The sequence below is a fragment of the Leiobunum rupestre genome, chromosome 1, assembly GCF_980474605.1.
Source record: "Leiobunum rupestre chromosome 1, qqLeiRupe1.1.hap1, whole genome shotgun sequence".
Lineage (NCBI taxonomy): Eukaryota > Metazoa > Arthropoda > Arachnida > Opiliones > Sclerosomatidae > Leiobunum > Leiobunum rupestre.
In genome coordinates, this window is record NC_143384.1 from 29,042,502 (window position 1) to 29,067,972 (window position 25,471).

General features: G+C 36.6%; 1 protein-coding gene across 3 annotated transcripts in view; it reads right to left on the bottom strand.

Annotated features, from left to right (window-relative positions):
- Positions 1-517: 517 nt before the first annotated feature.
- Positions 518-25,471, bottom strand: part of LOC149962067 (cadherin-like and PC-esterase domain-containing protein 1) — a 221,906-nt gene continuing 196,952 nt past the window's right edge. For 2 of the 3 annotated variants that reach the window (XR_016481258.1, XR_016481254.1), the window contains exons 15-21: positions 14,835-15,282; positions 13,992-14,212; positions 12,853-12,954; positions 12,689-12,776; positions 11,780-11,926; positions 832-2,293; positions 518-801 (exon numbers count right to left, since the gene is read on the bottom strand). Coding sequence is in view for 1 of the 3 variants with exons in the window: in XM_090178261.1 (XP_090034387.1) it covers positions 2,144-2,293; positions 11,780-11,926; positions 12,689-12,776; positions 12,853-12,954; positions 13,992-14,212; positions 14,835-15,282 (1,156 nt within the window). In the remaining 2 variants the exon portion in view is untranslated. Of the gene's footprint in view, positions 2,294-11,779; positions 11,927-12,688; positions 12,777-12,852; positions 12,955-13,991; positions 14,213-14,834; positions 15,283-25,471 lie in introns of all 3 variants that reach the window. The other variant, XM_090178261.1, reaches the window with a different exon arrangement.

The following is a 25,471-nucleotide window of genomic DNA, read 5'->3' on the forward strand; positions in this document are numbered from 1 at the left end:
GTTCGGTTAGAAAATTAGCATTAAAGCAATAGGAAGTGTCATACTTATTGTTAATACGTTACTTATGATTATACTAAGTGTCCCAAGTTTTAAAAGGTTCCGACTCCGCTGCTATAAACGCGAAAAGAAAACCGTGGACTATTATCAAATCTCTCTCGACGTTGACGTACGAACTTCTAGAGCGCTCAGCTTAATTTCTCTAATGATAGCCTACGACTTAGAGATCGATGTAAAATAAATGCTTATTTCTGCTTGTATCATTTGAGAATATTAAAGTTGCAAATCTATGCCTTGGTTCGTTTCCGATTCGATATCGCGTCGCTGACCGTTGTAGGCTTTGCAATTTGGGACTGTTTGTACGTTAATTCAGACTATTAAACATTCTATCTAAACATTTCGAACAGTTGATGCATTTGAATACGGTTAAATAATGTCCCCAATTAGGCTTAATTTAATATTGAACATATCTGGTGTATCCGATTAGGCGTAATTACCGTAATATATAATACATGACACATTATGTGGTATAAAAAATGTTTTAATCATTTAGGTCTATATTGGCGCGTATTATACATTTTCTGAAGGGAAGGTTTGCCCGAAGCACACTTTGTATTTTTCACAATTACAGCTCCCCCTACCAATAAAAATATTTACAATTGTTTTTTTATTTATTTACGATTTAGGCTTAGGTGTTTAGGCGTAGAAATCATTAGGGTGTACCTACAACGTTGGTAATTGCGTAACGACTTGTTTTATTTTAGATTTTTTTTACTTAAGAGCCTCTGGTGGCAATGGTGGTAACTTCTCACGTTTGGTGAATTATACAAATACCAAAATTTCATAAAATTTAACATTTCTATGAGCAGATCATATAACTCGAAATTTACTTACGTTTAACTTAAATTAAATTAAGTAGGGTTTAAAATTTTTGAGGAGATTGAATTGAAGCCCTCTTTTTCTAAAAATATATTTTCATACTATATTTACAAAGTACCGTATATACACCGCTTTGGTATTTATTAGTTAGCATTTAACAATTTTTGGAAAATAAGTATTTTTTTTTAAACCACTACTTGTATACAATATTATGGACCATTTCTACGACAGATGCTACAGTTTTAGGGGATCTTCCCAAATGTAGGGTTTTTCATACTACTAGTATTTTTTTTTTCAGAGGCTAATTTTTATTTAAAAATGAAAAACACAGAACTATAAGAACAATGTAAAACGCTCCCTAATTTTTTTTTTAATTCTACAAAAATGGAGCGCGTTTTTATTGTATTGTCGTGGCAACCCTTGATTGGTGGAAGTACTGATTACGTCACATACGACGTCATCAGGTTCCAACCAAAAATGGTAAATTTATGATATCACTTGGAGTTAAAAACTGTTCTTTAATACCTTTTACGTTTCCTTTGCTGTAATATCCCTACCCTATCCACTATTTGCTATTTACAATTTCTTTTATAGGCCTAAGTACTATTGTTTTTGCAATACTACAATTTGGAATAACTAGCCATTTTTAAAATATAATTTAAACATAAATAATATAAAAATTAAGAAGCGATTATTAAAAAGTAAAAAAATAATATTTAGTTTTGCCATATATGCAAAACTTAAAATATATTAAAATTTCAGTTACTAGGCCTAGGCCTTAATGAGAAACCATAAAGCCCCTACAATAATTGAGTATTGCATTTCTTTTTAAATTTTTGTTATTCTAAATTTTGCTATATACATACTCTTTATTATATTTCTTTTAACTAATTTAGCTCTACCGTTGTTCATAGTACTTTATTTTTACTCTCTTCTTTTCTTGGTTAAATACTTTATAAAAAAGATTGTCATGTACAATAACTTTTAATTTAATAATTAAAAACCTTTTTATTTCATCCGTACTTCGCTTGCCTTAGACAGACATTTTAAAAAATATTATTGGACCCCCTTTATTGTTGTCATACTGCCCCGTTGATTTTTGTTTTTACTTTTAATTAGAAAGTAATAGACTGACCGCTGGCTGCCGGTTGGAACAACGTTCAAAGTCACAGCTTCACAAGGTTTTCAACGCGATGAGTATAAAAAAACAGCTATTTGTTCAAGAATCAATAGCCGCTTAATGTCTGATTGGATGAATTAGCTAAAATCATCTAGTGACGTAATCGGTACAAATACGTCCTAATAAAATGTCACTGTAGATGGCGTTCACTGTCCCTTCGACGTGAAATCGAGGTTGTTTCCGGTGTGAACGGCCGCGCCATTGGCTGGACGTGTCCGGTACTTGCGTCTCGACCACCTGGAGTACACAAAATCAATTAATGCGTTGAAGAACATTTTGGAGAGTGGATGAAGGCATGGAATAGGGTTCAATAAAAGCATAAGTAATATAATAACGATAAGTATTACACTTCTTATGGTTATAATGCTAATTTCCTGACCCAAACTTGTACTCGACCTGAACAGTGTTATCGTCATTGGTAATAGTTTATTTCGTCTAAAGAATATTTAGACACTAGGGGGCTCTGTAATGATAAATAAACCTTGATTGCGCAATAGCCGTGTCATTTTTTCCTAATTGACATAATTATAGATATTATGTTACAAATGATACAAATCTATTTGTATGAACCCCACATAGTAAAATTTGGTGTTATTTCAAACATGGGGAGATTAAAAATTTACGATAATGATACAAAATAATCGACGTGTTGCCATAAATATGAAATATAACCATAACAACGGCTGTATTAAATAAATAGTCAGCTAGGGTATTTGGTATTAGCCTAGCTAAGGCAACACAGCCAGATAGCGACGTTTAAGCCTTTAATTCAGGGGGCCGGGTTACAATGCGTAGGTGGTGGCAAGCCCTTCATGCCACGCGAGCCAACAGCTCCCTACACTAACTATTACCGTTAACCTCTACAAGTTTTTATGGGAAGTCGAAACCGAAGAGCTCGGGGAAAAACCACTTTTACCAGTGGGAGATAGCACTTGCAAACTCAAAGCTGAACGAGTGGTTCCTAGATTTCACCCAGTGCCACAAGCTTGGATCGAACCCGGCTCCTCTTGCTGCGAGGCGAAAGTGATAACCACTCCGCCACCAGACCTTCGCAATACATTTCTTAATAAGATAAATTTTCTTCACGATTAGTTAGACCAAATCCAATTCCCTGACTTTTAGTGGTCATTGTGGTTTTCCTATTTTAATTAAACTTCAGCCACGAGCTTCAGCCAATAAGATAAGTTTAGCATAAGGTGCCTCAAGTAATGGGGATGTGATAGCAGTGCCATCTTCTTTTTAATAATTTAATTTCCATTTGTTATTTTCTAATGTTGTAAGTTGGAAAATTTTCCGCGGAAAATTTCCCACTCGGAATATTTTCCGGAAAATGACCGAGGCCTCTTTTCCGGAAAATTTTCCGTATTTTTCCGAAAAAAATAAAAGGTTTCATTCCATGATTAGTCTAATATATTGTTTGCAAATTTAAATAAAGCGGCATTTTCGCCTCATTTTGTCGAATCTAAAAGTAAAACTAAACAACTAGACTAGTTTAAACTGATTAACAATGTAACACTGTTAATGTTTTGTAGTATGTTTACTGATATTAGACATTTTATATCGATAAAAAGTTAAAAACATTAAAAAACCCTCAAAAGTAATATGTTTCAATTTTTAATTTTTCCGATTTGCGGAAAATTTTCTGGAAATTTTTCCGCATTTTATTTTTCCGGAAAATTAACAACACTAGTAATTTCTTACAGGTTGCCTTAGAATTTTCAGACTTTTGATTTACTTTTCGAACCACTTCCAGACATATTAAGCCAAAAATGGGTAATTTTTATCCTATATTATAGTAAACGTTTTTCAATGGCAAAATTTAATTCCTTGACTTTCCCTGAAGGTTTTACTAGTTCTATAAATTGCTTAAATTTTTCCTGAATTTTACATCCATTATACGATTTCCTGCCTTTAACACATTATCCAGGTTTTCCAGATAATATGTAACCCTGTCTTATTTGCAAGAACAATCGGGTTAGTTGATAAAGGCCATACAAAATGCGATTAGCTCTAAAATTTTAAATTAACTACCTAAAGAAACGTTACTTAGTGGGATCTTTGGATAGGCTTGTGATAGTACTTGTCGATGATTCAACAGACATTGATATAGTTCACGAAGTGTCCACCACGTGGCGCTATTTATTACTTTCTTGGCATCAGTGTGAATAAATACATTTTTAATATTACTACAATTCCAATTATAGAGGGAACGGTATACCGCGTAAAATCTCCTCAAAAAACCATCAATTTCGTAGCGCCATCTAGAGCTTAGCGCCGATTGGAAAAAAACACCCGGCGGTGGTGGCGTGAAGGGGAAAAAATGTACCCCTCTCTTTTCAAAATTTAAAAAAAAATTCCAAAATATTTTTGAAAGAAAAAAATTCAAAAATATTAAAAAAAAAATTCCAAAATATTTTTGAAAAAAAAAATAGATTTACGTAGGAAAACTGGTTTTCATTAGGGCAAAAACGCCCCGACGGTGAACGTCGACGCGAAAAATTCCCGTTAGGCCTAATGCAATATTTTTGCGTCGACTCTCACCATTTTGCATTTTAGTCCTAGTGAAAACCAGGCTTAAAATCATGACTCAGCGCCAGATAAAATATGGGCGACGGCGTCGTTGGATCGGCGGCGCAAGGCTCTAGCGCCATCTAGTAACTAGGTGTACCCTCGGAATTAAGCTAACGATCTCCAACATATTTCTGTTATGATTTGGCCCCTTCACGGCGTAAAAGGGGCGGGGAAAAGAAGCGGGGGATGACAAAACTTAAGAAGGACTTGGACCAACTTTTGGAGATGCGATCTCAAACAAAAAGGGCCCTTGGTAAAGGTAAAAAGTTCATTAGTCGAGATAGCAATCGATACTATCGGAAAAACCTCCCCACTCATTTACGAGTAGACCCTACTAAGGAGCGAACACAAACTAATAAACTAGGGCCAGGTCCCTTTTGTACACCGAAAAGGATATCCCGGTACGCCACGCCAATGCTTTTTTTCTTCTAGCTCGTTCTCTTCATCGCCGATAGAAGGCGCTCTCGACGTCGCCACCCTTTGGCTTCCCTGTATGATTTATTAAGGAAACAAGGTAACCGTAGGCTTAGGCGGCGAAAAAACTAAATTCGCCACAAAAGATTAAACGGCTTCGCTTCTATACCGTCTCGCCCGTGGCGTCTGGCTCGCGAGCACCTCCTGTCCGTCCGAGCAGAGACACAATGGGGATGCGCCTAGATCACGGCCTACTTCATCATCAAGGCCCTGACAAAGAGGCCGCTGGGAAAGACAAAAGAGACATTGCCCCCAGAGTGCGCCACTAGTCACGAATATTATTTTTGACGTACTTTTTTACGGATAGATTTTAATTATTTGGGAAATATTTGGATATACTTTATTATCTTGAAAACATTTTGATGTTTTTACTGTTATTTTTCGGTATTAGTTAGTGTAGAGAGCTGTTGGCATGCCACCACCCTCCGTCGCCGTATAACCCGGCTTTCTGAATTAATGACATTAAAAGTCGCTAGATGACTTGGTAGATTAGTCTAGCTGATTATTATTATTAAATCAGAGATCTTGAAAATAAAAAGCTTTAAAATATTTTAACTATTAGACAGGTTAAACCCATTGAGTTGGGAATAAATAGAGGTACAACTAAATCTGTCTGGCGCCGGACCAATTTCGTTCAATGAGGAGACTTATTCAACATTATCGTTCTACCGTGGCGGCATCTGTCTCTAGTGATGGTAACTATATTGCAATTGAATTTTTTCGCGAATCTGATTCGAAATTGAAATGTATGATTTCTCGTAACAAACAAACCTTTGAAGTTGTTTAAAAATAATTTTATTCTGTCAACACGATCCTTTTTAACTCAAGTTACGGTGAGTTAGCTAATAATTATTTATGTTTAGCCATGTAACTTTACGAAATATAGAGAGCGCTACCGCCTAATTATAAAGATGAATTTCGTACAGTCTTATCAGAACAGGTCCCACGTAACCATGGCAACCGAAATCGTAATTGTAATTCTAGCAGTATTATTCCCAATTCAATAATTTGCTATTGACAGGAATCCATACCTCTATACTAGTAGAGGTATGAATTCCTGTCAATAGCAAATGGATAATTGTTCAAAGGAATACCATTTTAAATTAGAGATCTTGAAAAGAAAATAAAATTGCGAAATTTATAAATTTTCCTCAACTAAGTTTAGTTTTTAGTGTCAATGTTGTCGCGCGGCTTAGAACGAGCAAGATATTTGTTCCAACTTTGATGAAGATGGCGCCAAACAATACTAGGGGTTTACCCACTTCTACGTATTAACGGCGCGGGGCGGCGGCGTAGGCTCTGTGGCACGTGTTAGAAAAATAAAGCAAATATTTTACCATTTAGTGGTATTTATTGGACCTTATTTGAAATAGACATGTTTAAGTAATAATTTAATAATTTACGTCGATTGCAAATATAAGCTATAAATTATGGATATTTCAGCAGTGGCTATATCTTATTCTTTAAATAAGGGCAGTCTAGTAGTCAAAAAAAGACTTAATTAATTGCTTGGACCACTTTATTTATTCAGAAACCTAGGATAAGTGGTCCCTAGGACTATTTTATTAGTTCTGAATTTGTCATAAAAATTGAAATCGTACCACTTTAAAATTGTTGTTTCTAGATTCCCTGAAAAATATTATCAATCTAGCAAGAAATAAACATTTAAGCATTCGGCCACTTAGTTCAAGGGTAAGTGGTCACAAAGACCACTTTGATAATTCGAAGCGCTGCGGATTAGTAATCTCTAGGACCACTTATATCCGAGCCTCTTTATAATAAACTTAAACAACTTTCCTCAGAAGTGTCGCCGTCTACTGGCCGATACTTAAACTAATTGTGGGGAAATTGTCTGCTTAATGAAAATTCGTTACGTAGAACAATTGAAAGATTCGGTTTGAAATTCAATTAAAACAAATATTACCTACCGACGTAATCAGCGGACAGTCACGAACTACGCCAGCAGACGAAATTATAAATATAACAAAATATAAAAATCGTCTGTTTGAAGGTATTTTTCGCGCCGAAAGACTAAACAAACACAATCCGCCCTATTAAATTCAACAACGTGGCGCGTCTGGGGACCCCCTGGCGGAGCGTGCGGGGGAGGAGAAGGTCAATATTTTCGGACTTGATAACTTAGTGGCGACATCTACCGGCGGGCGCGGAGTTAAGAATGGGCGGACGCGGCGTGGCTTGAGAAAATATTTGAAGAAGGGGAAACGGCACGATCCGAGAGCACTTCTTCGCCGACCACAAAAGAGGGCGAGACGAGGCGGGAAAACCATTTCACCCGCTAAGTATTCTTAAGCCTCGGTTCTCTTTTTGCCAAGGCCCGATGTGTATAGGGCTTCCCTGGGCAAACACGAGGCGATACGAAACGCGTTTTCGGATAGTTTACGTAAGGTAACCGCGCGCCAGATCCCGGTTAATCTGTCGTCCGGATTCCGTAACCGATACATTCGCCGCTTTGGCCGAGGTACACGTTAACTTGGAAACGTCGTACCGGCAACAACACATTGTCGTCTGCTTCGCGACAATACCGAAAGCCGTTAAGCTCATCTCCGTTGGCAAACAAATGGTAATTTAAACGACGGCGGTACGGGCGCGCGCTTTCCCGTTGGCATTGGCCCGCTTGACGCCACTGTGTTATTCTTTACGGTGGAGGAAAGTAGAGCGCGAAACGAAACGGAGTTGACGGTTATTTTTATATACGCCTTTTTAAAAGTGCTTACGAATAGTCGTATGTTTTGGGAATGCATTTATGCATACGGGAATACCAAAGCAATTTACGGACAGATACGAGATGAAGGGAACAAGGTGGTTAAGTCGGTATAGTTGTGTCACACGTAATCGTAATAAACTACAGAGTCCATTTTATTATAAATTTAGGGTTAAAAAAGTTCAATTTATTATGAATTAGGGGTTAAAATATCCCATTCCTAATAATCTAAGGAGTCGAAATAGCCTACTTATTATAACCTAAGGAAATAAAAAAGCCTAATTATTATATTACGTAAGGGGTTAAAAAAGCCTACTTATTATAACCTAAATGTCCTAGCTAATTATTATTTATTATTATTGTTTATTTTAAAATAGGCTGTTTTACTAAAACTTAAGTTATAATTAAGGTCTATTTGAACCCAGTAAGTTAATAAAACAGCCTATTTTAACCTCTTAAGCTATAATAGTCTATTTTAACCCCTTAAGATATAATTAATAGTCTATAGTAATCCCATAAGTTATTTTAAACAGTCTATTTTAACCCCTTGAGTTATAATAAAACAGTATTTTAAACAGTTAATGGGTTAAAATAGACTAACTGTTTAAAATACTGTTTTGTTATAACTCAAGGGGTTAAAATAGACTGTTTATAATAACTTATGGGATTCAAATAGACTATTAAATATATCTTAAGGGAATAAAATAGACTTTATTATAACTTAAGAGGTTAAAATATACTGTTTATTTTAGCTTACGGGGTTAAAATAGACTGTTTATTATAACTTAAGGGGTTAAAATAGCTTACTAACTAAAACCGAAAAATTTAAAATTTAAAACTAAAAGATCAAGATTAATTTGAACATAATTAGACACAGTTCCCAACCCACCGCAAGCTTTAAAAGCAGTAACAGTCGCTATAACATCATATCCGAAACCATAACTCATCCCAAATAGCGCCTGAACTTTAATTCTGTTAAAACACAGACAATGCCATCTGTTGCTAAGAAAAAATAGTCCCGTCCACATACCCCCGAAGGCGTTATCTACACAATGCACTCCAAACGGTACTTGAAGCGAACTTAACTCGGGTCCTTCGCAATAGACATCTTTATGTTGTCTTCCGTGCGGTTTTACTTTCTAAAAAAGCAATTGGGACATAAAACTATTTTCCTGTTTTGCGCGCAGCGTTCCCAGCCGACGCGAAACCGTTTAAGGAAAGTTTGTTCCGCTTTATTTTTCTCTCGCGGAAATAATGCTTAAAGGATATGAGGCCTTTTTCCATTTACCTGCTGGGGAAACCTTAAGGGCTACCCACTATACAGGGTGTTTCTAAAGGTTATGCAAAAATTTCAAGGAGTTGTAGGGGATGAGTTGAGAAGTATGCCTATTTTGTTTTTTTTTTTTGTTTTTTTTTTCATTTTCTTACGACGAGTTAAAAGAGCGCCCGAGAGCTTCAAAGTGTGGCCTACTAATCCCTGGAAGTAGGCTTCCACAAGCGCAAAACCAAGCAGCAGGGATATGCGAACATAAAGGTTTGGGTTCATTTGATTGGTAAAAAAGGACTTTGTAAACAAATCGAGGTAACCAGCGAAAAAAAGTAAACTTAAACAGAATTTAAAGTCGTGATGGACAGCGATTTCTCATCACATTACACTGCAACAATGGAGTTCACTTCGGAAGAACTGGCGGGTATTCATCTCGTGTATGGACTAGCGGATGGCAATGCTTTGGCTGCTCAACGTCTCTACCATGGAAGGTACCCGACCCGGCGCATCCCCGTCTCACGGACTTTTATCAATGCCTACTTCCAGGGACTAGTAGGCCACACTTTGAAGCTCTCTGGCGCTCTTTTAACTCATCATAGGAAAATGGGGGGAAAACAGGCATACTTTTCAACTCACCCCCTACAACTCCTTCAAATTTTTGCATAACACCATGAAACACCCTGTATAAATGCCAGACTAAAATGTACCCGGAGAAATATGGAGATGGTAAACAATGAATGTAGTTTTCTTTTTAGGACAGGGACAGTTAGGAGCCATTACGGATGCGTAGTTGGCTACCGCAAAAATGGGAATTTAAACGTTCTTCTTTTGGTTGTTTACGTGATATTAAAATAAGATATTTTAGAACGGCTTTCTTTGGAGAATGTTTTGCGGTATTCAAGTGGATTTGATATGAGAAACGGGAATTTGCACTCGGCGTTCGTACGAAATTCACCAGGATTACAAAAAAGGCATTACAAAATATATGTACTACGCGTCGTAAACATCAATTTCAAAAGGAAAAACGAAACAAAGCGAAAAATACCATAAAAGCTAAGCCATTCTGCATTAGATAATACCTAGTCTAATCTTAATAATAGTAATGCAAACTTTATCGTAGCAAATGAATAAATGGAATAAGCCAAGCTGCGATCCCAACTACACCAAAGCTTAATAGCAATATTTTATAAATAAGCTATATCAAAGCCAGGGCCGGATTACCCAATAGGCCGAGGCCTAGGGCATCAAGCCTACAATGGGGCACCAGGAGGTTTCGAAAAAATTAAAAGTACAAACATTTTATCACTTACTTTTCACAATTTTTGTTACGGAGTAATTTTTGTAAATGCGTCCACATTTAAAGCAATCATTTATTAACGTTATTAAAATATCCCCAAAGACTACAATGAAATTGTATTTTTCAGCCATTTGTCAATTATAAATTGCGGGAGCGACTAGCTCGCCACTGAAACGCGGTACCAAAATTAGCTTGGGCCTAGGACCCCACAAGGTCTTAATCCGGCCCTGATTAAAGCTTAAAAGCACTCTATTCTAGATAAATAGAGGCTTAATAGCATAATATACTAAATTAATATACTAAGGATTAATAGCATAATATACTAAATATGCTAAGGCTTAATGTCTTATAAGCGTAATATACTAAATATGCTAAAGCTTTTTAGCGTAATATGCTAAATATGCTAAAGCTTTTTAGCGTAATAGACTAAATATGCTAAGCCTTAATAGCATAATATAAATATGCACTATATTATTAATATGCTAAGATAATAGCATAATATAAATATGCACTATATTATTAATATGCTAAGATAATAGCATAATATAAATATGCACTATATTATTAATATGCTAAGATAATAGCATAATATAAATATGCACTATATTATTAATATGCTAAGGCTTAATAGCACTATATTATTAATATGCTAAAGCTTATTAGCGTAATATACTAAATATGCTAAGCCTTAATAGCATAATATAAATATGCACTATATTATTAATATGCTAAGATAATAGCATAATATAAATATGCACTATATTATTAAATTGCTAAGATAATAGCATAATATAAATATGCACTATATTATTAATATGCTAAGGCTTAATAGCACTATATTATTAATATGCTAAAGCTTATTAGCGTAATATACTAAATATGCTAAGCCTTAATAGCATAATATAAAGCTGCACTATATTATTAATATGCTAAGATAATAGCATAATATAAATATGCACTATATTATTAATATGCTAAGATAATAGCATAATATAAATATGCACTATATTATTAATATGCTAAGGCTTAATAGCACTATATTATTAATATGCTAAGGCTTATTAGCACTATTCTAGAAATATCTTAACGCTTAATATGATAATAAAAATATTCAAGTTTACGCTTAATAAATTATCAAAATTTATAAAGATTTAATAGCACTATTTTTTTTATAATGAGGCAAGACTAATTAATCAGCACTACTTTAAATGTTGTAGAACTAAAAGCTTTTCACTTTTCCAATGTGTCAAGGCTATTAAGGAACGTCATATTGTTTTATCAAATCGTAGTGCCAACAAACACGGAAAACCTGTTGCTAACACGTCGCATTCCAAGATCCCCACCGCAAGCGCACAAGACCACGACCGAAACTATTAGATAAACATTTCTTACTTTATGAAAATGACAAGCGCACTTTCCCTGAAGGAAGTCTTTATACCTGGCAACGGTCATGTTAAAAGTGTCGATCACTTCGAAGTTGTAGTGCTTGGCGAAGTAGGCCAAGTCCCGGTTGTGGAATAATAGTTTACGTTGTTCTTCCTGCAATAAAAGTAATATCCACTTTTAATACAATATTGAACCTAAGATTAACAAATATATAACTACTAATAATAATCATAACAGGATATTAACTATTTATACGCTTGGAAGTTGGAATGTCTAAGGAGTCATTGCCATCGTGGTGCGAAAACGGCTGGAGAAAGGGGCGGGGCTTGAACTACGTCGAATGCAACACGTCACGTGTATTTTCAACTTCATTGGCTGCGAAAGCGGCTGGAGAAAGGGGCGGGGTTTGAACTACGTCGAATGCAAGACGCCACGTGTATTTTCAAATTCATTGGCTGCGAAAGCGGCTGGAGAAAGGGGCGGGGCTTGAACTACGTCGAATGCAAGACGTCACGTGTATTTTCAACTTCATTGGCTGCGAAAGCGGCTGGAGAAAGGGGCGGAGCTTCAACTACGTCGAATGTAAGACGTCACACGAAAAATAGACTAACTACAAAATGAATTTAAGAAACCTCGGTTAGGTTGTACAATATAACATGTTCTTCAAGAAAATTATAAGGTTCCCCGTAAAATAACGAATTTATTTGTTTAAAAAGAGCACAGAAGGCAAGGTGGTATTAAAGGCAAGGCTTAATATCGACCAGGAGTCGAGTTTAGCTCAGCCCGTCGCGGGCGAAAATCTTCGTTCTAAACCACGCTCGTTTCTACGTGAATCATCAGGACTATCACAGCATACCTTAGACAATCCAAGTGTACTCAAACATGGATACCTGTAACTTATAAAAGAATACCTACCAATGATAATGATCTGAGGCCTTCGACCATCTGATGGAAGCCTGATCCCAAAGATTTCACGAAGAGCCTTATACCTTGAAGCCTCTCACTGAAATAGTTCAATTTCGTATTAAAATATATTATTTCTAATTCAAAAACTAAACTGGTGTAGTAATGATACGCACACTTTCAAAGCTTTGAGTAACATGAGTAAATGCTGAGTAGCCAACCAATGTACGCCACCAACAACCAAAACCGTGTTCGTGTTGTTTGCAACTGGACGGGACCTGTAATGGAAAAGGTGGTTCAAAACTATGACGAAATGATAAAATAACACAAAGAACTAATTAGGCAACGCGTTTTTCAAATTGGACAAATTTGAAGGAATAGATAAGGGTCTATTTTCTCGGACACACAGACATACAACTAAATATAAAGCCTTTGGAATCTTAAAGGAAAGGTTCAGACTGAAAAAAGAACTTTGAAACATTTGAAAGACCCAGAAAAATAAATCCCAAATGCAATTCGAAATGTGTTTCTATCTATAGCCGGTTATTTGTATTTTCTATAAGGCTCCTACCACTAAGAGTTGACCTCAAAGCAAACTGCAAACTCGCGTCTCTTAAAGGCTCGAGGCAAGGACCGCCGCGAAGTTGGCGTTTTAGTTTTAAGTGCTCGACGGGCGACCCTATAGCCTGATAAATAAAGGGAAAACGGTTTTCCTCAGCCGGTGTGTAGTTCGAACACTAGCCGACAGTCGGCGGTAAAAATTTGAACAATTTACTACGTAGTTCACGCGCATGTTGAAATGATTTGCAATAAAAAACCAAATTTGAATAAAAACGAAAAAAATTTAACTTACAAAATTGGATTTATTAAGATTCAACGAAAATAACCACATGTTTTAACGAGAGTTGGAAGTCATGAAAAACTAAACCAGTTTACCGTGTTACGTATTGGGACGATGTGACTCTAAGCTAGGAGCAACAAACACAGCAAACCCCTACAAGGAGAACGCAACCCGGCAAAAGTCGTGCATTTTCTTGCGTACAAATTTCATTGGTTAGACTCTTTAGCGCCTGCTGCCGTCGGAAGGCGAAATACGGAAATTGTCTTCCCCCTTTTCGTAAAACGTTCAGCGTAAAGGCTCGTGCAATGACATTTGTACACAACACGGCGTTAGAGTGTTTAAAGTTTAGATGCGTTCTCCTAGTGTTTGTTGCTCCTAGCTCTAAGTAACGTCATTGCTGGAAATGTAAAAGTCTCAAGTCTAAATTGTATAGACCTACTTCTATGGATATAAATGGTAAAAGAGAAGGCTTACTTTTGTATTAATTGATAGACCGCCTTCTCGAAGACGGGTCTCTCTTTGGTTGGCAACCAGAATTGCGGATAGTAGGCGAAGCTGACCGCCGTCCGATGGCTGTTGAGATTATCGTAGACGCGAATGTCGTGAGTTTTGTCCCATTCCGTCAAAGTGCCATTGACTCGCTCCATGATGTATTCCATCATGCCACGATTCGTAGAATCGCCAATAAACAGCAGCTGTACCAAGAACAGAAATCAGAGAAAGTTAATCGAACGCTCACTCTCATACTAGTCAGCACTAAGAAGTGGGTTGGCTGAGTGGTTAACACTTTCGTCTCGCAGAAAAAGGGGCCGCGTTCAATTCCAGCAAGTGGCACCTAGGAACAACAAAAACAGCACCCCACACAAGGAGAGCCCAACTAGCTTTTAAACACGCTAACGCAGTGTTGTGTACAAATTTCATTGGACGAGCCTATACGCTAAACGTTTTACGGAAAGAGGGACGACAATTTCAAAAAGTCCACCTTCCGACGGTAACACACGCTTATGCGTCTAACCAATGAAATCTATACACCAGAAAATAAATGACTTTTGACACGTTGCGTTATCCTTGTGTGGGGTGCTGTGTTTGTTGCTCCTAGGTGTGAAAACTCGGAACCACTCCTTTTGCTTTGAGTTTGCAAGTTCTCCCCAGTGGTTAAAAGGGGCTTGCCACCACCCTCCTACGCATTGTAACCCGGCCACCTGATTTAAAGGCTTTAAAAGTCGCAAGATGACTTGGACTTAAGGTAGTGCCTTGGGTATTAGCCTAGCTGATTATTAAAAATTATTATTCCGTTACCAACATGGACAATCGCACCTTTTTATGAGCCAAGCAGTTGGTCAAAGCCGTCTTGCTTAGTACAGGATGTCGACAGTTGTACGGTTGCCAAATAGCTTCCTTCCAGTAGCACGTCTTCCGGTCCACGCAGGCGCGGCAAGGCAGGACCCAGCGACCAGCTGCGTCACCGGCTTGGCAAATACGTTTCATGGAAGCCCTTGTCACGAAAGTGGTCCAGTCGGTCACCCTGCTGGCATCCAGTTGGACGCCGCAAGACTCGTGGAGCGACATCAACATTTCGCATTCCTGCGTTAAACTGCAAACTTGGTGAGGTTCACCCGGTTCAAAGGGCAACTCCCCGTAGGTGATGTCCTGTCTTCTTATAATCAAGGTGTAAGTGTTGACGATCCATGGCGTTTTATGGGACACGTCTACCACGTGAAATACGATTCTGTTGTCTCCAATGCCCAAAGTATAGTTCGTGAACCTAAAAATTAAAAAAATACCCAATTAAACATTTTCTTTTAAAAAAAAAGATTGATTTGATTTTAAATATTTATTAGAGGTCGGGGCGGTTAATCATTATCCATGTTTAAATTGGTTTTTTTCGGGAAAAAAATGTAAACAAAGAAATTTACCGGTTAATATTTCGGAAAATGATTAAAAAACATGTATTATTCGTAAAATTTGAGCTTTTTTATAAAAAAAAATACGTCGTTTGACCGTTTAATTTTACAAATTTATCAAAAAATTAATCGGATAATACAGAAATATAAATTACTTGATCAAAACTTTTTACGAATAATTTTGAGAGCTTTATCTATTGAATAAAAGTTAACCATCCCCGATCTCTAGTATTTATTTAGTTCAACTTAGAGAATGACGATTCACGGTCATCAAGTTCTAATTTTCTCCCAGCACGAGAAAGATGAAGACGTAACATTTATTTAACCAATGATACATCGGGCTGGTTAGACCCAAGTGGTGCTCACCCTTGATTTGAATGGTCAAAATTTTTTCTTTTATGTTTCAAGGGTCTGACACTAACGTCACGATTTAAAAAAGGTGTATTATGTCCTCGGCTTATATTTGCTCTGACTTTTGACTACCTAACCAATGTATTTTTGATATTTTTTAGCGTACTTTATTACGTCTGAAACTCTAATCGATTGCTTTAGTGACGTATACTTCAGACCCTACCACTTTCTTTTTGTCTCGTATTTTAAGGCTTCAAAAACGTCTCTAGCAACCTTGGGTTAGACCAGCGGTTCCCAAAAGGTGTTCCGCGGAAGGGTCACAGGGGTTCCGAGAATTCTCAGCGCGGCCATTTTTGTTGGTGTCAAGAGTCTTTTAAGATAAGTAAAAAAATTAGTTGGGGTTCCACCAGAATTAGGTGGATAATTTAGGGTTCCATAGCAAAGAAAAATTGCATCCAAGGATTGCCATTCTTGGCCTTCACAAGACGCGAAAAATCTACAAGCACTTTTTCGCGTCTTCAAAGTTTTAAAATGTCCCGTTAGACGGCTCTGTTAACTTGGCATTTGGACTCTAAGAAAGGGACTACGAGAGCAGGCGGCAAAATAGACAAGCCTCGAGCGTAAAAAAACCGTCACACAGTTATTTCAGGTTGGTGTCCCCCCATCGTCTTTTTTCACTTTTTATAGACATTCACGGTTGGCCTAACGCGCCGCCTGCCGGAGGGAGAAGGAACCGAGTGAATTTCATGCATAATTCATTTCCAGATGGAGCCGCTGTCGCATTTAGGGGTCAAGAGAGCGGACACCTCTGACACCTAGCGGTGATGTATTAGGCCCACGGTTCCAATGTAATTTCGCGACCTTACCTTCGCCTTCTCGCCATTATACTTCAAGCTTTTAATAATCGTTGAATAAAAGACCGTGCCTTATATAGCCGTACGGTTGTCACCCGACGCCATTTGTCAAGGTGGGGAACGAGCTAAACTAGGGTGTAAAAGTCTCGACTTAACGCGTTACCCGCCTTTGTTCGAACGGACAAGTGAGCTTCGTCGCCGATCAAGACACGGGTTAAATGGGAAACTACGAGAGTAGCGACATCCTTTGACATCGACCTGACGAAAACAGAATTTTATTCAGTTGGGAGCCTTAAATGGAAGGCGGCTAGAATTTCTACGCCAAGTTGCACGTTTATACGTTTAAAGCGACACCTTTAAGGCGAATACCTAATTCGATTTTAATTAAATAACTTTGCTAGTGTTAACGGGACTTAGTGCGAGGTTCAAATTTATTAGGTTTTATAGGGCTTTTATTGGGATAATTTTTCAAAAACGTGATCATTTTCGCAGTGGAAAATAAAAAAGTGTTGCGGAATATGGAACAATAAATCCTAAGGGGACGGACTACTAGAAGTCAGTTTATCACGGAATATAATTATGTCGTATCAAGAAGGAATGCATTTCAACTTACAAGGAGACTACCCGAGGCCATTATCACCGATTTGGTTGAAACTCGGGGGTTACGTAGAGCTTATGGAAGTATGAAAATTCCCAAAGGGAAAAGTTGCAATGAGTTTTAGTTTTCCTATGGCAACCGAAAATGTTTTGACCTCTCCATTTAAAAAAGCATGGGATTTTTTCAGTTACCCAAATTTTGTTAAAATTTAACCAAAAATGATAAATTTTCACCAAATAATTGATCAGTTTTACCCAAAATAGGTAAAATTAATCTTTTTGGATAAGTTTTGAATTTTTTTTTGAATTGTTTTTTAAGTAAGTAAGTACCTTGTGAAACCGAGAAAATCCCATTTTTTTTTAATTGGAAATTTATGGTTTTGAGAGATGAAAAACATTTTCGGTTGCCATAGGAAAACTAAAGCCCATTGCAACTTTTCCCTTTGGCAATTTTCACACTACCTTAAGGTCTACGTAACCCCCGAGTTTCAACAAAATCGGTGATAACCACATAAGGTAGTCTCCTTGTTTGTGATAATTACTATATTTTACGTGGGTCAATTTTTCCCCAAGCATGAGTAAGGGGAGGGATAACGTCATCAACGTGTGCTCCAATAACGTCAATGAGCTTACTTTTCAAGCATGAGGGGGATTTGAACCGGCGCTAGAATTCGTCTCAACTTGGTCATTCTCATCCTTTAAATAAATGCTTTTTTTGGTCGTATTAAGCTTGCTTTTCAGCGTTACGTCAAACCTTGTCTGTCACCAATTAAAATACCCTAAAAATACCTCAAGAAATTCGGAATATTTCTGAAGGGATGAACATTTCTGTATTTGGAATAATTATTTCGAAAATCACAAGCTGATTTACAGGGTTTAAAATAAATATTGTGACTTAGTAAATTAATTTATTTTGGTTTTTAGGACTGAATAACACCTGATTTGAATATTTTACCGTCCTAATTCCAAAAGATTTGGAAGGGTCCTCTTACACCAGGAATATTAAAATTTATTTGAAAAGTTTCTACTAAAATAAAATCATGTTTTGAATATTTAATGAATATCCGTTACCTCGCAATCAAATTAAACGTACCAAAACAAAATCTAAAAATAACCAATCACGAGTTCCGCGGCCCCGGGGGTTGAAGTGGGGTGTAGCACCTTACTAAATAAAAGTCAATCAAAAGCGCGAACAGATTGAAACAATTAGTCACGGCGTAAACGTTCTTTCCACGATGACCCAGAAATACTCCCGCGATAATTAAGCACCTCGGCTCCGAAAAGGTCAACGCAGTACGGAAGGCCTTGGTTTGGTACAGGTGGCGAGTGGGCGGAGCTTGACAACTAGAGGGAATAATACTGGCTCCCCCGATACAGACTTCACCCCGTTCCAATAAGCCTCGGTCGTCAAAATATCTTAAGCCTCGGCGATATGAATGATGCGAGCTTATTTTAAAACAGCGGCTCCGTGTGGTCAACCACGGCCAACTTTGATCACGCGCTGTTCGCTATATAGCAGCCAACCCATTCACCGACTTTCCGAGGGCCGGGATTTTCCCGCTATAAAGAGTGTGGCGCTGAGCTCATACAGTTTTTTTATATTCGCTTCAATGCAAAACGGGTGTTATTAACGCGTCTTATACGCTTAATTTAAAATATCACATATATGTCGGCAACTTTTGCTATTAAATGGTAATAAGAAACGTTACTTTATTAATATTAAGTTTTGTCCAAGGTAATAGGCGAAACTATGAAGTAAATTTAGTATTAGCCAAATTGTTAAAATGAGAAAACAAAATCTCGTGACTACCATTTCACAGCAAACTTCTATTCGGTAACTCGTGTTCATAGTTGGCCGTACGACGGTAAGGAAAAAATTATTCCTTCCAGATACTGCAGACAGCTAATTATTTTACACCTATCTATTACAAAATGTTTTAATTAATAATAATAATTAGATAATTTATATCAATCGATCAAAATTTAAACCGCCATTAGCAAAATAAAAGAAATAATAGTTCGTATTTCTTAGGATAGATGGCGCGTAAACTACTATATTTTCAGCTCCCCCCCCCCTCCACCCTTAGACTTTATAGTTTCGCCTATTGCGTAAAAATGACAATAATATAATTTTAATACGAATAAGTTTGAATTCCCCGCCTTTGTTCTGTATAAAATAAACTATTCTTAACAAAATATTCCGCTAGGGGCGCTCAACTCATACAGATATTTTAGGCTCGTAGGTTAACATAGAAACTTCAACGAATGGGTTAGCCGCTATAGCGCGAACCACCGCGTGATCAAAGTTGGCCGTGGGTCAGCCCACACTCTTAAAAATCGTCACACGCCGAGCAATTAAGAGTCCGAGAAAAAGAGCTACCGGACTTCCGTACAAACCATTCTCGCGAAGGGACGGAGGGGCCGGCTACTTGACCGAATGCTGACCCGCTGGAGTGGGGCGAAAGTGACCACACCCTAATCCAGCAGCCTTCCGAATGAAAGAGGGGCCAATTGAAATTCATACACTGGCGTGAATTACGAAAGAAAGAGAGCTGGGATTGCAAAGGCGGCCAACTACGCCCACTTTTTAACTAAGGTTAAAGCGCCGTTACGATTCGTCCAGCCCCAAAAGTTCAAATAACCTTCTAATAAAAGACTAGCCTTATGTTGTACGGTTCTAAGAATTCACACCTAGTAGGACAGTGGATAGGAGTTCTTAGAGGATATCTATAATCATTTCTAATCTGAATATTTTTTCGAAAAACAATATGAACTAATTACGTTTTATCGAAAAAAAATATGAACTAATTACGTTTTATCGAAAAATAATGTAAACTAATAACGTTTTATCGAAAAATAACAAACTAATAACGTTTTTAGAAAAATAATTGCTCTTTATGTTTTAAAATAATTTCCAATGATGATTTTGGGAAAACAGTTTCACACGATAATTTTCGAAAAAACAGTTTCACACGATATATAAAAGACCAGCCTTATGTTGTACGGTTCCAAGAATTCACACCTAGTAGGACAGTGGATAGGAGTTCTTAGAGGATATCTATAATCATTTCTAATCTGAATATTTTTTCGAAAAACAATATAAACTAATTACGTTTTATCGAAAAATTATATAAACTAATTACGTTTTATCGAAAAATTATATAAACTAATTACGTTTTATCGAAAAATTATATAAACTAATTACGTTTCATCGAAAAATTATATAAAATAATAACGTTTTTAGAAGAATAATTGCTCTTTATGTTTTAAAATAATTTTCATTGATGATTTTGGAAAAAGTTTGACTCGATTATTTTCGAGAAAACAGTTTGACTCGATTATTTTCGAGAAAACAGTTTGACTCGATTATTTTCGAGAAAACAGTTTGACTCGATTATTTTCGAGAAAACAGTTTGACTCGATTATTTTCGAGAAAACAGTTTGACTCGATTATTTTCGAGAAAACAGTTTGACTCGATTATTTTCGAGAAAACAGTTTGACTCGATTATTTTCGAGAAAACAGTTTGACTCGATTATTTTCGAGAAAACAGTTTGACTCGATTATTTTCGAGAAAACAGTTTGACTCGATTATTTTCGAGAAAACAGTTTGACTCGATTATTTTCGAGAAAACAGTTTGACTCGATTATTTTCGAGAAAACAGTTTGACTCGATTATTTTCGAGAAAACAGTTTGACTCGATTATTTTCGAGAAAACAGTTTGACTCGATTATTTTCGAGAAAACAGTTTGACTCGATTATTTTCGAGAAAACAGTTTGACTCGATTATTTTCGAGAAAACAGTTTGACTCGATTATTTTCGAGAAAACAGTTTGACTCGATTATTTTCGAGAAAACAGTTTGACTCGATTATTTTCGAGAAAACAGTTTGACTCGATTATTTTCGAGAAAACAGTTTGACTCGATTATTTTCGAGAAAACAGTTTGACTCGATTATTTTCGAGAAAACAGTTTGACTCGATTATTTTCGAGAAAACAGTTTGACTCGATTATTTTCGAGAAAACAGTTTGACTCGATTATTTTCGAGAAAACAGTTTGACTCGATTATTTTCGAGAAAACAGTTTGACTCGATTATTTTCGAGAAAACAGTTTGACTCGATTATTTTCGAGAAAACAGTTTGACTCGATTATTTTCGAGAAAACAGTTTGACTCGATTATTTTCGAGAAAACAGTTTGACTCGATTATTTTCGAGAAAACAGTTTGACTCGATTATTTTCGAGAAAACAGTTTGACTCGATTATTTTCGAGAAAACAGTTTGACTCGATTATTTTCGAGAAAACAGTTTGACTCGATTATTTTCGAGAAAACAGTTTGACTCGATTATTTTCGAGAAAACAGTTTGACTCGATTATTTTCGAGAAAACAGTTTGACTCGATTATTTTCGAGAAAACAGTTTGACTCGATTATTTTCGAGAAAACAGTTTGACTCGATTATTTTCGAGAAAACAGTTTGACTCGATTATTTTCGAGAAAACAGTTTTGACTCGATTATTTTCGAGAAAACAGTTTTGACTCGATTATTTTCGAGAAAACAGTTTTGACTCGATTATTTTCGAGAAAACAGTTTTGACTCGATTATTTTCGAGAAAACAGTTTGACTCGATTATTTTCGAGAAAACAGTTTGACTCGATTATTTTCGAGAAAACAGTTTGACTCGATTATTTTCGAGAAAACAGTTTGACTCGATTATTTTCGAGAAAACAGTTTGACTCGATTATTTTCGAGAAAACAGTTTGACTCGATTATTTTCGAGAAAACAGTTTTGACTCGATTATTTTCGAGAAAACAGTTTTGACTCGATTATTTTCGAGAAAACAGTTTTGACTCGATTATTTTCGAGAAAACAGTTTTGACTCGATTATTTTCGAGAAAACAGTTTTGACTCGATTATTTTCGAGAAAACAGTTTGACTCGATTATTTTCGAGAAAACAGTTTGACTCGATTATTTTCGAGAAAACAGTTTGACTCGATTATTTTCGAGAAAACAGTTTGACTCGATTATTTTCGAGAAAACAGTTTGACTCGATTATTTTCGAGAAAACAGTTTGACTCGATTATTTTCGAGAAAACAGTTTGACTCGATTATTTTCGAGAAAACAGTTTGACTCGATTATTTTCGAGAAAACAGTTTGACTCGATAATTTTCGAAAAAAACGTTTCACACGATAGTTTAAGAAAACCAACACTCGATAGTTTTCGAAAACCAGTTTCATTCGATTATTATGTACAATATTATGATATTTTCATCTGACAATTTACCTCCATATCTAAATTGATAAACGCTAAAAAGGTTTTCTCAAGAATGACTATGATGATACGATTTTAACCGTTGCTCCCAATCGTTTCTGTGATTGTTTCTACCATTTTCATTGATTTCTCACAATGTTTCTATCATTTTCATTGATTTCTCACAATGTTTCTATCATTTTCATTGATTTCTCACAATGTTTCTATCATTTTCATTGATTTCTCACAATGTTTCTATCATTTTCATTGATTTCTCACAATGTTTCTATCATTTTCATTGATTTCTCACAATGTTTCTATCATTTTCATTGATTTCTCACAATGTTTCTATCATTTTCATTGATTTCTCACTATGTTTCTATAATTTTCATTGATTTCTCACAATGTTTCTATAATTTTCATTGATTTCTCTCAATGTTTCTATCATTTTCATTGATTTCTCACAATGTTTCTATCATTTTCATTGATTTCTCACAATGTTTCTATCATTTTCATTGATTTCTCACTATGTTTCTGTGATTTTCATTGATTTCTCACTATGTTTCTGTGATTTTCATTGATTTCTTACTATTGTTATGTTATTTTCATTGATTTCTCACTATGTTTCTGTGATTTTCATTGATTTCTCACTATTGTTATGTTATTTTCAATGATTTATCACAATTGTTATGTTATTTTCAATGATTTCTCAAATTGTTTCTGTGATTTTCATGGATTTATCACAATATTTTCAGTGATTTTTAAGGATTTCTCAAATTGTTTCTGTGATTTTCATGGATTTATCACAATATTTTCAGTGATTTTTAAGGATTTCTCACAATTGTTTAATGATTTCTCAGAATTCTTTAGTGATTTTCAATGATTTTTCACAAATTGTTATGTTATTTTCAATGATTTCTCAAATTGTTATGTTATTTTCAATGATTTATCACAATTGTTATGTTATTTTCAATGATTTCTCAAATTGTTTCTGTGATTTTCATGGATTTATCACAATATTTTCAGTGATTTTTAAGGATTTCTCAAATTGTTTCTGTGATTTTCATGGATTTATCACAATATTTTCAGTGATTATTAAGGATTTCTCACAATTGTTTAATGATTTCTCAGAATTCTTTAGTGATTTTCAATGATTTTTCACATGTTTTATGATATTCATGGATTTATCACAATAGTTTTGTGATTTTAAATGATGTCTCACACTATTACTGTGACTGTAAATGATTTCTCATAACTGTTCTGCGACATTAAATGATTTTTCACAATATTCCGGTGATATTCAATGATTTATCACAATATTTCGTCGATTTCCAATGATTTTTGGAAGGGATTTCTCGTGATTACCTACGATTTTCACACCTGATTTCTGAAGTGACTACCCCTACGTATTATAAATAAATACATTCATAAAGTTTAATTGAGTAAAACGCATAGACAGCTTTCATGTGACGTGATCATCCCTATTTCGAAGCCCGTCCTCCATTTGACACGCCACGTGCAATATCAAAGCGAGCCGAGGCCAATCGAGGCCGTGCTAGGGTAGAGGAAAACTCTTTCTTTTATTGGATTGTGAATTAAATATACGCGAGGTCGACTCGACTTGACGGATTCGCGAACAGTCAATTTTCTTAAGAGCTGTAAAAACGGGCGGCCTACGCTAAGGGGTTTTATTTGCTCGACCTTTTCCCGACAAATATTTCGTCCATTTATTCCGTGACTATTGAATTTCCTCTATTCTCCAAAGTGGTTCCGCGTTTCATACTTCTAGTCCTCTCTCACACACACTATTCCGGCTCCACTCAAATCTATTCAGGCAATTTTATTAAAAGTCGGAAATGTAGCGCGTGCCTTTTGGATGGATTCAATTTCAAGCCGAAAGGAATTGGCCACAGCAGGATTGTATTCAGGTGGAACGGAAAATATGTTGTCTCGAGTAGAGCCTCTGTTTTAAGGATGCCCGGAAGATATTCTCCGCCCACACACACACCGAGAGTGAGAGAGAGAGACAGAGAGAGACAGAGAGAGAGAGAGAGAGAGAGAGAGACAGAGAGAGACAGAGAGAGACAGAGAGAGAGACAGAGAGAGAGAGAGTTTGGGAGATAAAATAAGTGTTTCCCACTTACCGAGAAAAAGGGTGAAGGTTTACGGTAGGAATGACAAAGGGGCGTGGTTAATGGCGGAAGGGCGTGGGGAATATTACGCGAGTAAAAGTGGAGGGGCGTGAATGAAGTCAGAGGAGAGTGGGCGTGGGCGTGGTAAATGTTACGCTAGGAAAGGAGGAAATGGCGTGGTTAATGGCTGAGGAGTGTGAGAAATATAACAATAGGAAAGGAGGATGGGCGTGGATAAAGGCAGAAGGGCGTGGTTAATTGCTGAGGGGCATGGTTAATGGCTGAGGGGGCGTGGTTAATGGCTGAGGGGGCGTGGTTAATGGCTGAGGGGGCGTGGGAAATATAGCGATAGTAAAGGTGGAGGGGCGTGGATAATGGCGGAGGTGCGTGTTAATGTTACGCTAGGAAAGAAGGAAAGGCGTGGTTAATGGCTGAGGAGTGTGGGAAATATAACAATACGAAAGGTGGATGGGCGTGGATAAAGGCGGAGGTGCGTGGTTGATGGCAAAGGGGCGTAGGAAAAATTATGATATTAAAGGTGGAGGGGCTCGGGATATATTACGATAGTAAGATGGAGGGGGCGAGGAAAATATTACGATAGTAAAGTGGAAGGGCGTGGGAAATGTAGCGATAGGAAGTGGAAGGGCGTGGTTAATAGTGTTATGAAATGATATATATTACTCTAGGAAAGGTGTAGGGGAGTGGTTAATGGCGTAGTGGCGTGGTTGTCATCCATGCAAGCTCACACGTTCTCTCTGAACCGTGATACATTCTTGGTTAGATATAATATTTTCAGTGGTCGACGATATATCGAAAATTAATTGTCTTTGTTTCGACATTTGAACTTAAAAATATGCCTCG